The sequence below is a fragment of the Sorghum bicolor genome, chromosome 1, assembly GCF_000003195.3.
Source record: "Sorghum bicolor cultivar BTx623 chromosome 1, Sorghum_bicolor_NCBIv3, whole genome shotgun sequence".
In the NCBI taxonomy this organism is placed as follows: Eukaryota; Viridiplantae; Streptophyta; class Magnoliopsida; order Poales; family Poaceae; genus Sorghum; species Sorghum bicolor.
This window is the reverse complement of record NC_012870.2, coordinates 12,311,881-12,326,185: the sequence shown is the minus strand read 5'-3', so window position 1 is coordinate 12,326,185 and position 14,305 is coordinate 12,311,881. Positions and strand designations below refer to the sequence as shown.

Below are 14,305 nucleotides of genomic sequence, written 5' to 3'. Positions count from 1 at the left end.
CTCCCAATGGTCTTCGCGCTTTGGCTACTCGCTAGTCGCTATAAAGAATTAACGAGTTGGAAGCTGTGCACAGAACAATCGTGAGGCATCAAACCGAGCTCGTGGTCTCACATGTCAATCCCCCCCAAAAAGAAGTGGATATCGTCAGCAACTCGTGGGTGCATTCTCTGAAAAATGCACTTGCAGTTATCACGCGGATTGGATCCGACTACTGAACTGAACAGCGTTTTATGTGCTGCTGCTTTTACAGATTTTGGCAAACGCATCATCAAGGAACTTCAGTTAACAGCGTGAGAGTCATAATTTTGGCCACAGCAGCAAACATAGGCTCTGAGAAACATAGCACACAAAGCACTCAAAATGTGCAGGCATATGCTGCTTCCAACTAGCAGACTCAGCTCGTAGCTTCATGCTTGTTGGGAACGTATTATCGTGTTACATCTGCAGATAATCCGGTCTCTAGTTCATTATAACAAAGGGAAATTCCTCCTCGATTAGTCATACACGGTTCCAAAAGATTAGTAGATTACAACCCAGCAGGTGAGGGAAGATAGGATCATACAACCTCTATACAAAAAGCAGGTAGAATGCTCCTATGTCCTGGAGGGGGGATAACCCATAGTAGTCAGTTCATATTAAACAAATTAGTACAAACCGAAGAACCAAAATCTTCATCTAGGTTCCTCTTCATGCAGGGAACCAAGGAAAAAGGGGTTCTCGATGTTGAACATCAGGGCAGACCGTCGTCATGTCTTGGGTTCTTGGCCACCATGGTTGACAAGCTATACAACAGAGACGGCAGGTGTTAGTGCAACTTCCATTGTTGGTGGTGGCTCAGGCCATGAGAACTCAAACGGGGCATCCATGGTAAGAAGCTGATTGGCTGATGCAGTCTCTTTTGGGGATGACTGAGTGTACTGGAACTCAATTTGGAGGCGGTGGTGCAATGGGGTTGATGCCATCAGTCCTTTCTTGATGTCCACCTGTAGTTCCCGGATTGGTATGGCTGCCAAGAAACTCTTGATGAATTCTTTACATGATTCCTTGCCCTTCGACACAAGCACGTCCTCTTCAGTATCATTCTCACTGTCCTGGTCAGTTGAAGAGCTCTCAGAACCTGAAGAATCCTTCAATGGATCACTTGAGTCAGGGCTAGAAGGTTTCTTTTCCCCAGGTACCTTGTGAATTGTAGTATTGTTGTCAAACTTCAAAATGTATGCCTGGCTGCACCCTTCATAGAGCCTTTCTCCAAGGGTATCGATAATGTAATATGCATCATGCTCAACCTTGAGTAGAAAAAAGTGGTCATTCCAACTTACTATGTATAAGTTAGGGTTCTCACTAGATGAGAACTCTGCTGCCTGGGCAATCTCATCCCAGATGTTGTCAAATGACATGGCACCATTAAGAAAGTCAAAACCACTCATATCATCATTGCCTTCGGGCTGGAAGAATCCAATAAAAGATTTGCTGGGGGAAACTGTCAGTGGGCGAATCTTGGCATGAAGGACAGTTTCAAGATCAAAGTGCTTGTCAGGAAAACGCTCTCTATATGTCTCGTTCTCGCAAAGGTTTCTCCACTCCAGCGATCCTTCACGGATAAGGCTGTCAAACTGTGACTGGATAGGCATCATATTCTGATTTGCTTGGAACCAGTCTGCAATAACAGCCACAAGTGCTGTACATGCGCTCTCCCCAGCTGCTCGCTCACTTCTCTGGTCTATTGATGCAAAGAACACCTGGGATGAAAGCTTCATATGGCCATCGCGGCTAATTATCTCCTTCAACTCCCAATTTCCAATGACAAAATTGTCATCACCAAATTCTGACACCATACCGTTAGCTGATCCATTTCCTGATCCCTGAAATTCAAAAATGCATTGCTTAAAATAAATATCAAGAAACTGAAATGAATTCATGAAATATGGTGATAACTTGTTTTATAATGCTAAAAATAGGAGGGAACATTTACCTCTGAAACAGATTCATCGGAAGATGTTAGCAAGCGTCGATCATAGTCAATATCATCACCTCCCTCTTCGCCATATGCCTTTTTCAACAGAGGTTCACCTTTAGCCTTCAGTGACCGTAAACTCAGTTTCCTCTTTCTCCAAGGAAGTATACTGCGCTTAGCAGTTAACAACCCAGTCTCTGTGGTTGATGGCAACACTTTCTCTAGATGGAAACCGGCATCAGATTTTCGGTTACTATAATATATCCAGTCCTCATGCTCCCCATCAATCTTTGCATGGGCATAAACTAGGCCACCAACGTAGTTGACAGACTGCAGAGAGCCATAACTGAATGACTTCCTGATAGTTGAATCTCCAAATTCATCTTCCTGTACTATGTCATCCAGATCGTCATCAAGAGACTCGGTATCACATGGATATTCAGCACCATCACTGTTAACATAGAACTTATCTTCGCCACCTTCCTCATCTTGGCAAGTCTTCTTAGGCCTTCGTGTTGACACCAGATCTGTGAGAATTTTCACCTTCCTCAGCCCTGCTTTAATAACCGAAACCTCATCTTTTCCTCCAGGAAGAGAATCACCAGATGATGGGGACAATGGCAAGGTTGCGGCAGGTCGCTGTGATGCATCAGATGTTTCTTGAAAAGCTCTTAGTTCCACCATACTCAAAGTGAGCTGCACAAAAATAAGATCAAAGGTCACATGGTATACTAAAGTAGAAGTTTTTTTTTCCAAAATTTGAAGGACAACTGTTAACCGGAACTTCTACTTCACATGTATACTCACATGAAGGGATGGGGCTGGTTCAGGTGCACCACCAGGTACAGACAATGGAAGAATTATCTCAATCGTCTCTCCGGCCGTCAATGCATAATCTGCGAGATTGAGAGAAACAGTTCCTAGAATTGATGGTTTATTCTTTGGGCCTTTGTTGATATCCTGTGCCGAAGAAATAAGGAGAAGGAAGATCAGACTTGCTTGCAAAGATGAAATCAGCTCAAAAGAAATATACAGTTGCCAAGGGACGATACTTCCAAAGCTAACATATAAAAATGTTCTGATTGCCTTAACAAGGAAACTATCAAGGTAAAATGTTACTGTCAGGAAGATAAACTTGCTCCATACTAACAGGAATATGGATACGAGAATTCTTTCGTACCACTAATCATGGACCATATGACATCAGAAACCACTCGTGTATTTTTCCTTTTGATTGAAATGAAATGTGAGTGGATTATTTCTCCTACTAGTTTACAAGAGAAGTAAAACACATAGTAGTACTTGTTACGTTACACACAGACACATGAAAGGTTAAGCAATTAGAAAACATTAATCACTTAACAGAATAGATAGGTGGGACTACACACACATCAGTGTCAACTGCAAAAAGGGCAAAGAGGAACAAAAACATGAAAGTAGAATCAAAATGGATAAACAGGATACCCTGATCAGAATTTCTTACTTAAACGTAGTGCCTGTTTGGACCTCGGAATAGGAACTCAAACCGTTAGGATTTAGCTCCAAATCCAACTAAAACCCATAAGTGTGTGTGTGGTGGGTGGGGGGAGTTAAGCAACCAGACTCTGAACAAAAAAATTCTACCGGACAGAGTCAAACAAGTAGGAAATGATGCAAATAACCATCAGGGGAACATCGAAACCGTCTATTGATACACACTATATAGTTCGCTGCATTTGTTATTTGGAGTATGAACAACATTAGCAGAGAGTAGAAGAGAATCCAATCCAAGGAGGAGGAGATGCTCACGCTGAAGACGCAGAAGGCGAGCTCCCACGGGTGGAACGTGGCGCCCTCCCGCTGCGACGCGGCCGCGAGGGTGACGACGCTCTCGAACTCCTCCTCCCACGCCGCCCCGGCGTCCTCCCGCGTGCGGTTGCGCCTGACCGCGGCACGCCGCAGCGAGCCGAGCGCCGAGGCCCTGGGCCCCTTCCACCTCACCTCCGCCGCGACGGCGGCCCTCGGAGCCGGCGCGACGCCCGGCGCCGCCTCGCGCTCCGGCGAGGCCGGCTCCGCCGGTGGCGCAGGCGCAGGCGCAGGCGAAGGAGAAGGCGGAGGAGGCGGCAGCCCCTCCGCCCGCAGCACCACCAGCCGCACGCGGAACTTGCGCGCCGCCGGCGGCCGCGGCCACCGCATCATCCTCGCCACCATCAGCGGCGCGCCGGCGCCCCCCGGTCACCGCGAGAGGCGAGGGTCGCAGAGATCGGCCGTAAAACCCGGGGTTTGAGACAGAGAGAGAGAAGAGGGGGGGGGGGGGGGGGGGGGGATAAGTTGAGTATCGACGACTGAGTCTGAGACGGCAGGAACGCGGTTTCGGAGCCAAATCGGCGGTGGAAGGCGTCGGACTGAGACTGAGACTGAGAGAAGCGAGGCGGCGGCGAGGTGGGAGTGGGATTTGAGCTTTGAGGCGGGTTTCTCTCGTGGGGGGAGGAAGGAGGAGGAGGAGGAGGGAAGGCCCGCGGCGGATGCACGGGAGGAGAGAGAAGCGGAGCTGCGAAATAAATAGGGAGGTGAACGTTAGGTCGGGGGAGGGCGTTGCCGTTGGCGTTGCAGACTGCAGTGCTGTTCTTCGTCGTCTCCGGTCTCCGTTTGGGTTTTTCTCCCTGCTTTTTTTCTTTTTGCCCATGGTATATATTATTATTATTATTATTATTATTATTATTATTATTATTATTATTATTATTATTATTATTATTATTATTATTATTATTATTATTATTATTATTATTATTATTATTATTATTATTATTATTATTATTATTATTATTATTATTATTATTATTATTATTATTATTATTATTATTATTATTATTATTATTATTATTATTATTATTATTATTATTATTATTATTATTCCCGACGTTAGATTCTGCAGCGGAGCCCACTGCAACCTTTTCTACGCTGTTAATTTCGTCTCGTGTCCCCATTTCTCGCTAGATGATTACTCTAACTTTTACGCTAAAGTCAAGGTATTATATATTTTAAATATGGCTAAGTCTAAATATTGACAATTATTTATATAATACCAAATAAGTGCAGATTATATTATATTATGTTATGTTATGTTATGTTATGTTATGTTATATTATGTTATATTATATTATATTATATTATATTATATTATATTATATTATATTATATTATATTATATTATATTATATTATATTATATTATATTATATTATATTATATTATATTATATTATATTATATTATATTATATTATATTATATTATATTATATTATATTATATTATATTATATTATACTATACTATACTATACTATACTATACTATACTATACTATACTATATTATACTATATTATATTATACTATACCATACTATACCATACTATACTATACCATACTATACCATACTATACTATACCATACTATACCATACTATACCATACTATACTATACTATACCATACTATACCATACTATACTATACCATACTATACCATACTATACGATACTATACTATACTATACTATACTATACTATACTATACTATACTATACTATACTATACTATACTATACTATACTATACTATACTATACTATACTATACTATACTATACTATACTATACTATATTATATTACAAAAACAAGAGTATATGTTGTCTGTTTATAGGAAAGTATATATGTTATTTCCTATACTCATTCCATACACATAAAGAAAGTCGTTTTTGATAAAATTTGGGTCAAATATTAGGAATATAAATCATGAATAACTTCTAAGTTATTAAGTTTAAAAATATGAAAACTATACGAATAGATTTATCTTAAAAAGTACTTTTATATAAATATATATATATATATATATATATCATATTTTAATAAATATTTTTATAAAAATAAAAAATCAAAGTTAGACTTTGAAGACTATATCGTTGTTTTAAACGACTTTCTTTATGGCAGAGAGGAAGTATTTAATCTAGCAACAAGCTACATACGGAGTACACTGTATTGTACTCCCTCCGTCTCTGAAAGCTGCAATTTCTAGAGTTGTCCTAAGTCAAATTTTTGAAACTTTGACCAAATTTATAGAAAAAACACTAAGATTTATAGTACCAAATTAATACCATTAGATTTATCATTGAATATATTTTCATAAGATACTCATTTTATGTTATACATATTGATGCTTTTTTCTATAAAGTTGGTCAAAGTTAAACAAGTTTGACTGGCATGGATTTTAGGAATTGAAGTTTTCAGAGACAGATGGAGTATTGTAGTAAAAGCTACTCCTACTAACCTTGCGGTTGTGGGTTTGGGCGGTGAGTGTGGGCGCGTGGCGTGGCGTGGCGTGGCGTTGCTACTTGCAAGTGGCTTGGCGGTAAGCGCTGAAAAGAAGTGTGTGTGGCCGTGGCGGGATGCCCGCGGACGTGTGCGCCGCGTTAAGTTTCGCCGCGTCGTTTGACGGGAAAACGATGGTGGCCTGGTGGGCACTGGCACCGGGGTTCGGGCGTGTTCCTCGTTCACGTTGCGCCCGCGGCCGAGATGGTGTCTGCCGCTGCCGGCCGCCTCTGTTCCGTTGACATTTCCCATGCCACGACAGTTTCTCGCTGAGAACCCATCGTTTTGCACCCTGAAAGCTGAAAGTCTCAGAATTGTTTCAGCCTCTGTCGTTTGTGGCTAACTTTTTCCTCTCTCTGTTTTTTTTTCCCGGCTCAGCACCAGTTAATTCAGCACCAAGCAATCTCCGGGTCCGGGGCAGAGAATATTATGAATATTACGCAGGAATTGCTGATTGGCCGATCGATGCATCAGCAGCTAGCAGCTCGCAAATCCCACCTGTCTGTCCGTCTCCAGCTGCGACGAGAGGACAGCCTGTGTGCGGTTTGTTCCTTTGGAATTGGAATGGGAACAGATGCCCTTTGGATTTATAAAGCGCGATTCCGGTTCCATCGTCCAAGTGCAACCCAGACGTTCCATCTGTCTCGGTTTCTGCAACAAGGAGAAGATATAGGGCTTGTTTAGATCCAAATTTTTTTTGGATTTTGACACTGTAGCACTTTCGTTTTTATTTGACAAACATTGTCCAATCATGGAGTAACTAGGCTTAAAAGATTCGTCTCGCGATTTACAGACATATTAGTTTTTATTTTTATCTATATTTCATGTTTCATGCATGTGCCGCAAGATTCGATGTGATGAGGAATCTTATAAAGTTTTGGGTTTTTGGGTGCATCTAAACAAGGCCATATATCCCTCGAATTTGATACTCTTACGCTGTGGCCTTGTTTAGTTCACCCCGAAATCCAAAAACTTTTCAAAATTCTCCGTCACATCGAATCTTGGGTCACATGCATGAAGCATTAGATATAGATGAAAACAAAAACTAATTATACAATTTATCTGTAAATCGCGAAACAAACGAAAGTGCTACAGTACCGAAATCCGAAATCTTTTCGGAACTAAACAAGGCCTATGTAATCCTACAATAGTTTAGGAGTATACAATGAAGGACAGGCAGGACGACATTATTTATGTGTCACATGGACATGGATAGGACAAAATGGAAGGAAGGTTTATTAGTTGGCCACTTGGACACATACGCATGTCGTCGCATGGACATGATGATTACCCGATGATCACTGCTTCCGAGGGTGACCGGCGGACCGACCCACCCACCCTCCCCACACACACGCATAGAGCCAAGACGACTCTAGATGGCTATAAGCACAGTCCCAATACTAAGACCTTGTTTAAAAAGTTTTTGGATTTTAACACTGTAGTATTTTTATTTTTATTTGACAAATATTACCTAATTATAAAGTATCTAGGCCTAAAAGATTTGTCTCGTGATTTACAGATAAACTGTATAATTAGTTATTCTTTTTATCTATATTTAATACTTCATGCATGTGCCGCAAGATTCGATGTGACGGGGAATCTTGTAAAGTTTTGGGTTTTTGGGTGTATCTAAACAAGACCTTAACCTATACAGACATTGTACTTCTTTCATATAGAATATAAATGTTGTTTAGAACAGTGACACAGTCTCCAAAACACAATTTTGACCTCTTATTTTTATAAATTTAGGAAAAACAACATATGTATACTTTTATGAAAAATATTTTTTAAAACAAATTTATTTATATAATTTTCACATTTACAAACTTAAAAATTTAAAAGTTATTGATAATTTATACTCTCAATGTTTGACCTTTATACTCTTAATGTTTGACTTAAACCTTATCCAAAACGACTTCTAAATCCTATATGGAGGGAGCATATAAAAACCGTGGACCCAATGAGTAGTTTCTAATTTTTTTTGTCCAATCACATTCATTCTTTCTCCATTCTCAACCAATCTTCACTTCATGTCTTGGATATCGTGTAGACATGATTTTTAACTTAGACCCGGTTTCTATGATTTTTGTTCTCTCTCTCTTCAATACTCCATCCCAAATTAGAAGTCATTCTAAGAATCTTGGAGAGTCAAACTATCTCAAGTTTGACTAAATTTATATGGTAAGATAATAATATTTATGGTATCAACTTAGTATCATTACATTCTACGACATTAGTTATATTTTCATAGTATACCTATTTGATATTATAAATATTTGTAATTTTTTCTATAATTTTGGTCAAAGTTGAGAGGTTTGATTCTCCAACATTCTTCGAATGCCTTATAATTTGGGATGGAGGAAGTAACTATCTTGACACATTAACAAAATGCTTAGATGACACTACAATTAGTATGATAGTTTCTATATTGGGAATGCCCTAAACTACTAGTAGTAGTGTGTTTTGCTAAAGTTTTAGCTCTTTCTCAATGGACGGCTGTGGGGATATATGATTCTCCATTTTTTTAACGAAATATGATTTTCCATTTCAGCGAAGACCAATTAATAAGCTGTGTCTCGGCCCACAAGTCACCATAAACACAATGAATTGTATTAGGGGTAATACTTCATTAGAACCGTACCAGCTCACGTGTACGACACACGTTGTTCCAACTTCCAAGGAGAGGCAGGGCGAGTAGTCCCTTTTGCTTTGCTATACTACAATAGCAGAGATGCCGTCGTCGATCGATCTGATCAATGCTGTTGCTAGCTGTTGGTACGTGCTGTCCGGACTACTCTCCTGGAGCCAGAACACATGGTTCTCGTACTACCCCCCATCCCCAAACAAACCAGCCATCGATATCTTCTTCCATTTTAGCACGAACAACTTTGGACCAAACCTGCTGAGGACATGACAATTGCGGGCACGATGAAGTGCATATGTCAACTCCCACTACTCGATCGGCGACATTGCGGCGTCTCCGGTTCGTGTGGCGTCGTCGTCTGGCCTGTGGCAACCAAACTTCCAACAAGCTGCTTCCCGAAGTGCTGTGTGTCGTGTAGCAAGATCGTGTCTACACATACACATGAGTGGGGGTGATAACATGTATCTTTCCGTTCCAGGTACTATTTTGTCTTTTCTAGATGTGTGTATATCTTTTTAAAAAATCAAAACAACTTATAATTTAGAATGAAGAAACTAGTAAATGATAAAGATAATAATATTCTTGCTATGTGCATTTGTTATTTTTATATTTTAAGATATTATTAGTATTGAGGTGATAATTATCAGTTCATCTCCTCGTCAGTCCCCAAATCCACATGCATGGAGAAGGGAAAGAATTAACTGAATTGAATAGGCCCGCAGGGTGATAACACAAATGGGAAGTGCATTATGTTGTGCTTTGTGACTCCCTGTGGCCGTCTACCTGAATTTTCCAACAAAAAGGGTTAAAGTTAGCTTTGAAATCTTGAGTTGAACAGGACTGTATTTCTAATATCTAGTGAGAGATGACTATGAGTGGACTGCACGCCCTCTTTACACGATATGATGGTCATCGATCTATATATACGGTGCTACCCTACGCAGTAAGCACGCACAGCCAGCTTAAATATTTAGTGATTGTAATACCCGATTTTAAGGACAAAAGCAGATATGCACCATACGTGAGTTTTAGAAGTCAAGTCTCACATATAGCTACAAATAAGGGGTAATATCAAAAGACAATACATAAATTATATAACGTACTTAGTATAAAAGAAATAACCTTTAGCATCAAACAGTGGATAGATAACTCTAAACTTCGGGTATTAACTTCTCTCCACAGGATCCAATTGACTGGTTGATCACAAGCCCAAAACTTCTCCTGAGGTGGGGGGAAATTACAAAAGTGAGCACATATCGTACTCAACAAGTATAACCAGGGGTTCATGGGGCTCAAATAGCTGACACTGGTTTAACTGCGTTTAGCTTTTATATGTAGATAGCATATTTATCATTGGATAGCAAATGTCAAGGTAGCATAATTAAATCCCATAACCACATGATCAATTGTATACAGGAATTATGAATAACACATATAAACAACATAATAAACCATCATTTATCATCATTAATCATGTTCATCAGTGTCCATCTATTCCGTCAGTTTTCCGGGCCGCCCGTATCCGTGGGCACGGCTAGTATACCAGATTTAACACTCTGCAGAGGTTATACATCTTTACCCATGAGTCGTGATTTACCCTTTCGCCCGAGGCCCGTCGACCTCTTAGCTCACTTCCAAGGAAAGCCGGCAGGGTTCACTATGAAGTCTTTCAAAGGTTCGAGCCGCAAGGTTTCCTTTGCGCGCAGATATAGATACCCCCTTCCAAATGGCACAATGACGCGCAGCCTATACACATAAGGACAGGGGCTCGCACTATACCCAAAACGGTTCAGCCCCTCCGCCCTTTCGGGTAACCTCTAACAGGCTAGAAAAGCTTACTCATACTTGACTAAAGCCAGAGCCATATAGCCCTCATGCTTGTACGAGTTGTCCCAGCTTTTGCTAAGGGATGAGTCCTTACGGAGGGTCAAAATCAATCCAGCAAAAGCCAGAGTTCTTTCCACCCTTTATATTCAAGTTGCTAGAAAGCTTATTTTATTGTTTATTGTATATTCAAATATTCATGTTACAAGATCATGGATTATAATCAAGCACTAGCAAGAACTACCCAAATGCATATCCAAATAGGTAACAAGGAATTCAGGATAACAATCATCTATGATTTTGCTAAGGTCATCAAGGTGGACACATGCATATGATAAATATTGTATTAATTGTGTATAGGTAACAAGGATAATCCTAAGTTATACTTGCCTTGATCAAAGCTCTCCTGAGCCTGCTGCTGATCTTCAGAAGCTTGGTCTTGCTTACCAACGTATCGCTCACCGTCTATACTCGATCATCAATCAACAACACGCAATCCAATGTAGACAATCATACACAAAGCAATCAAACTATAATTAGAACATTACAACAAACAGTGGTAAAACAAATATAAAAGTTTATGAAGATATTCTACGCAGCGCTACGATCACACAAACGTAAAGTTCACGAAAAACGGAATTAAAACGGAGAAGTTATGATTTTTCTAAGATTTCATATAGATAAATAATTAATTAAATACTACTGCGAAAATAAAAAGTTTCAAAACAGAGAATAAATACTTCTAACATGTAGAGCTCGTAAATAAGAATCTAACGAAATTTGAATGGACAAAAACGGAGTTAAAACGAGTATTTTATGACCAAATCAATTTCAATGGCAAAACTGTAAATAACAGAAAACGTAATCTGTCTAAGCCGAACGGGAATACGCTTTTAAACGGAGAAAACGTACTCTGCGCAAGCCGCCAAGGACTGCGGAGTAAAAGCTGAAAAGTTTTAGGGACTCTTTATGAAGTTTCGCAGCGAAGGGGTATCTTCTATTTTCGGCCCTTGATCTCCAATCCAACGGCTCAGATTTCTTCCAGGGGTTCCGGCGGCGGACGGCCGTCTTCCTACGCTCCGGCGCGGTGGCGCCCATTGATGCCGCCGCCAAGCTTGTCGGAGCTTCCCGTTTTCGTGTCCCCGAGCACCAAAAACAAAACCGCGACCATGGGAGCGTGCGGCGAGCTCACCTAGCCACTTAGGAAGGGCCGAGAGCAAGCGAGGAGCTCGCGCTGCGCGATGGAGGAGCTCGGTCCCGGCTAGATCCTAAATCTCGAAACCGGAAGCGGCTAGGGTTTTGATTCGCGTTTTAGATGCGTAAGGAAGCTGCGGCTTTGAGGAGAAAGCTTTATAGGATCTCGGTTCGCGAAAAGAGCAAGGAAATCCCGCTGTTTTCGAGATCGAAACGGCGGTGCGGTGTCCAACTCGGGTACAACAGAGGAAGGAGAAGAACAGCGCGCTGACAAGTGGGGTCGCTCTGTCAGTGGGTGAAGGGTGGGACCGGCTGGCAGCCAGACAAAAGAACAAGGAGAGAGAGCATGTGCGCGTCGTGGCTGCGGCTCCTAGGCTGGGCGCTCGCGCTGCGAGTTGGGCCAGGAGAGGGGAGAGCGGCCGAAATAGAGAGAGGAGAGCGTGGGCCTTCCGCTGCTGGGCCACCAGGTCGAGGGAGAAGAAAAAGGGAAGGAATGAGAGGGCCTTCGGGCCAAAAGATGGAGGAGGGGTTTTGTTTCTTCTTTTTATATTTTCTATTTTCCTTTCTTTTATTCCAAAGCCAATTCAAGTCCATTTTTAAAATAAGTTTTGAAATACTTTTGAACTTTAGTCAAAACCACTCATGTCAATAAAATTAATGCACAAGCATGAATGCACAACAAGTTGCTAAGCCTTATGATAAGTTTTATTTTAAAGAAAATTATTATTTTTCCTATGTTTTATGAGCACAAAAATATAAAATTAAATCATTTTAGCTCTATTTCCAAAAAATAATTTTTAGGGTGTTACAGTGATTGAGATCATCGATGTGACTCTAGCACTGAGTGGGCGCTGAGAACGGACAAAACATACTAGTGTCCACTAAGCTGCTGTCCTGGCCGGTGATGAGTGATGACAACAACAACGCATTATTTGTTTTCAGCAGTAGCTAGCTAGGTTTGGTCCTTGTATGCTTGCTTGTTCCAGCTAGCACTATCAAATTAGCCAACAAGCTAGTCGTCCTTCTAGAAGAACATCCTTTTTATATTTTCAAGGACACACACTGACACACACCTCTTCTGGTCACCAGTCACCCACGAGACTCGGCCGGCATGCCGCGTGCATCCATATATCTGCTTGATGAGCTGATGTCAATAGCTTACACACACCGTGCAGTCGTAAAAAAGAAAAATCAAAATAATTTATAATTTAGATCGAAGGGAGTAACTATACACACGTTATACACTCTTTTACTCTTGCTATTTATTTCCACGATTTCTTACGGATATCATGAAAATGACGATGACCAAACCGAGCCGAATCCAGCAAACACAGCAAAAGGTCGAAAACATCAAGTCAAAAAGAGTGGCAGGATACCACATATATGATGCTAGGTACCAATGATATATAGTATCTCTGATAGAATATATTACGTTGGTCTCCTCTCTCATGAACTTCTGTGGATATGGGCCGATCCATAGTCAAAAGATTAGGTGCCGCCATACCTAGAGAAAAATAAAAAAATAATAATAAATAGTACTAAATTTTCATCATATTTGCATTTATCATGGACCCAAAGAACAATAGAAGCTGGTTGCAGGAAGGAGTGACTCTACACTTTTGAGGTTCTTGGTGAAGTATCGGAAGGCTATGGAGGTGGAATCAGTTGGTTGATTTTGTTTCAGTTAGCTGATTGGACGTGGCTTAATGTCCCAGCTCGTCACTATTTTTGTTTTTGTTAGGCTTCCGTTTAGTTTGATCACTGAGCTGAACTTTGGCCTGTGTCCCATCTTTGTTGTAAGGTTCCATGTGCTTAAACTGAACTCCTTGCTTAGCGGCCGGGCTCGGGGCTATGTCCCACTCTTGTAAGGTTTGGTCTTAAGCAATCACTTGTGATTGTGAAGGCCGGAATGTTTTGATTCTTTTATCTAAAAAAAATTATTTACATTTATATATCATAAAGTCTTGCACCTACAAAGACAAGTATATCCTCTTTAGATTTGCTCTAGCTCTGTCACTTCCTGCGGATGGAGGCGTGCCGGAATGGAACGAATAATTGGATGAGATGATGAGCTAGGAGGATTGACCATCAGGGGTGAAGGTATATTATCTTTAGGGAGTGCAAATGCACCACCCTAAATTTGAAAAAATAGTAGTTTTGGTTTAAATTTCATCATATATGCACCATCTCTGATACAAACATATGCACTCACAAGACAAGTGTATCACTCTTTAATTTGCTCTGGCTTCGCCACTGTCGACCATCCCATCCCCGTACGCGGTCCTCGCTGATCTAGCGTGGAGAGGCAGGTCAGCAGGTGCATGCATGCATGTGGATCGGAGAATTGAAG

General features: G+C 40.9%; 1 protein-coding gene across 1 annotated transcript; it reads right to left on the bottom strand.

Annotated features, from left to right (window-relative positions):
* Window positions 364-4,476, bottom strand: LOC8062196. Its single transcript, XM_021464185.1, has 4 exons — window positions 3,743-4,476; window positions 2,762-2,914; window positions 1,973-2,650; window positions 364-1,862 (listed from the first exon to the last, which is right to left on the bottom strand). Exons 1-4 carry the CDS (start codon window positions 4,142-4,144, stop codon window positions 783-785), a joined length of 2,313 nt encoding a protein of 770 aa, XP_021319860.1. The 5' UTR covers window positions 4,145-4,476; the 3' UTR covers window positions 364-782.

What these genes read in the sequence shown, in the direction of transcription:
- LOC8062196 (XM_021464185.1), bottom strand. Translation starts at nt 4,144, where the DNA reads ATGGTGGCGAGGATGATGCGGTGGCCGCGGCCGCCGGCGGCGCGCAAG. An exon ending in TCGCCTTCTGCGTCTTCAGC is followed by an intron (nt 2,915 to 3,742) that starts GTGAGCATCTCC and finishes TCTTCGGCACAG; the next exon opens with GATATCAACAAAGGCCCAAA. An exon ending in CCGATGAATCTGTTTCAGAG is followed by an intron (nt 1,863 to 1,972) that starts GTAAATGTTCCC and finishes TTTGAATTTCAG; the next exon opens with GGATCAGGAAATGGATCAGC.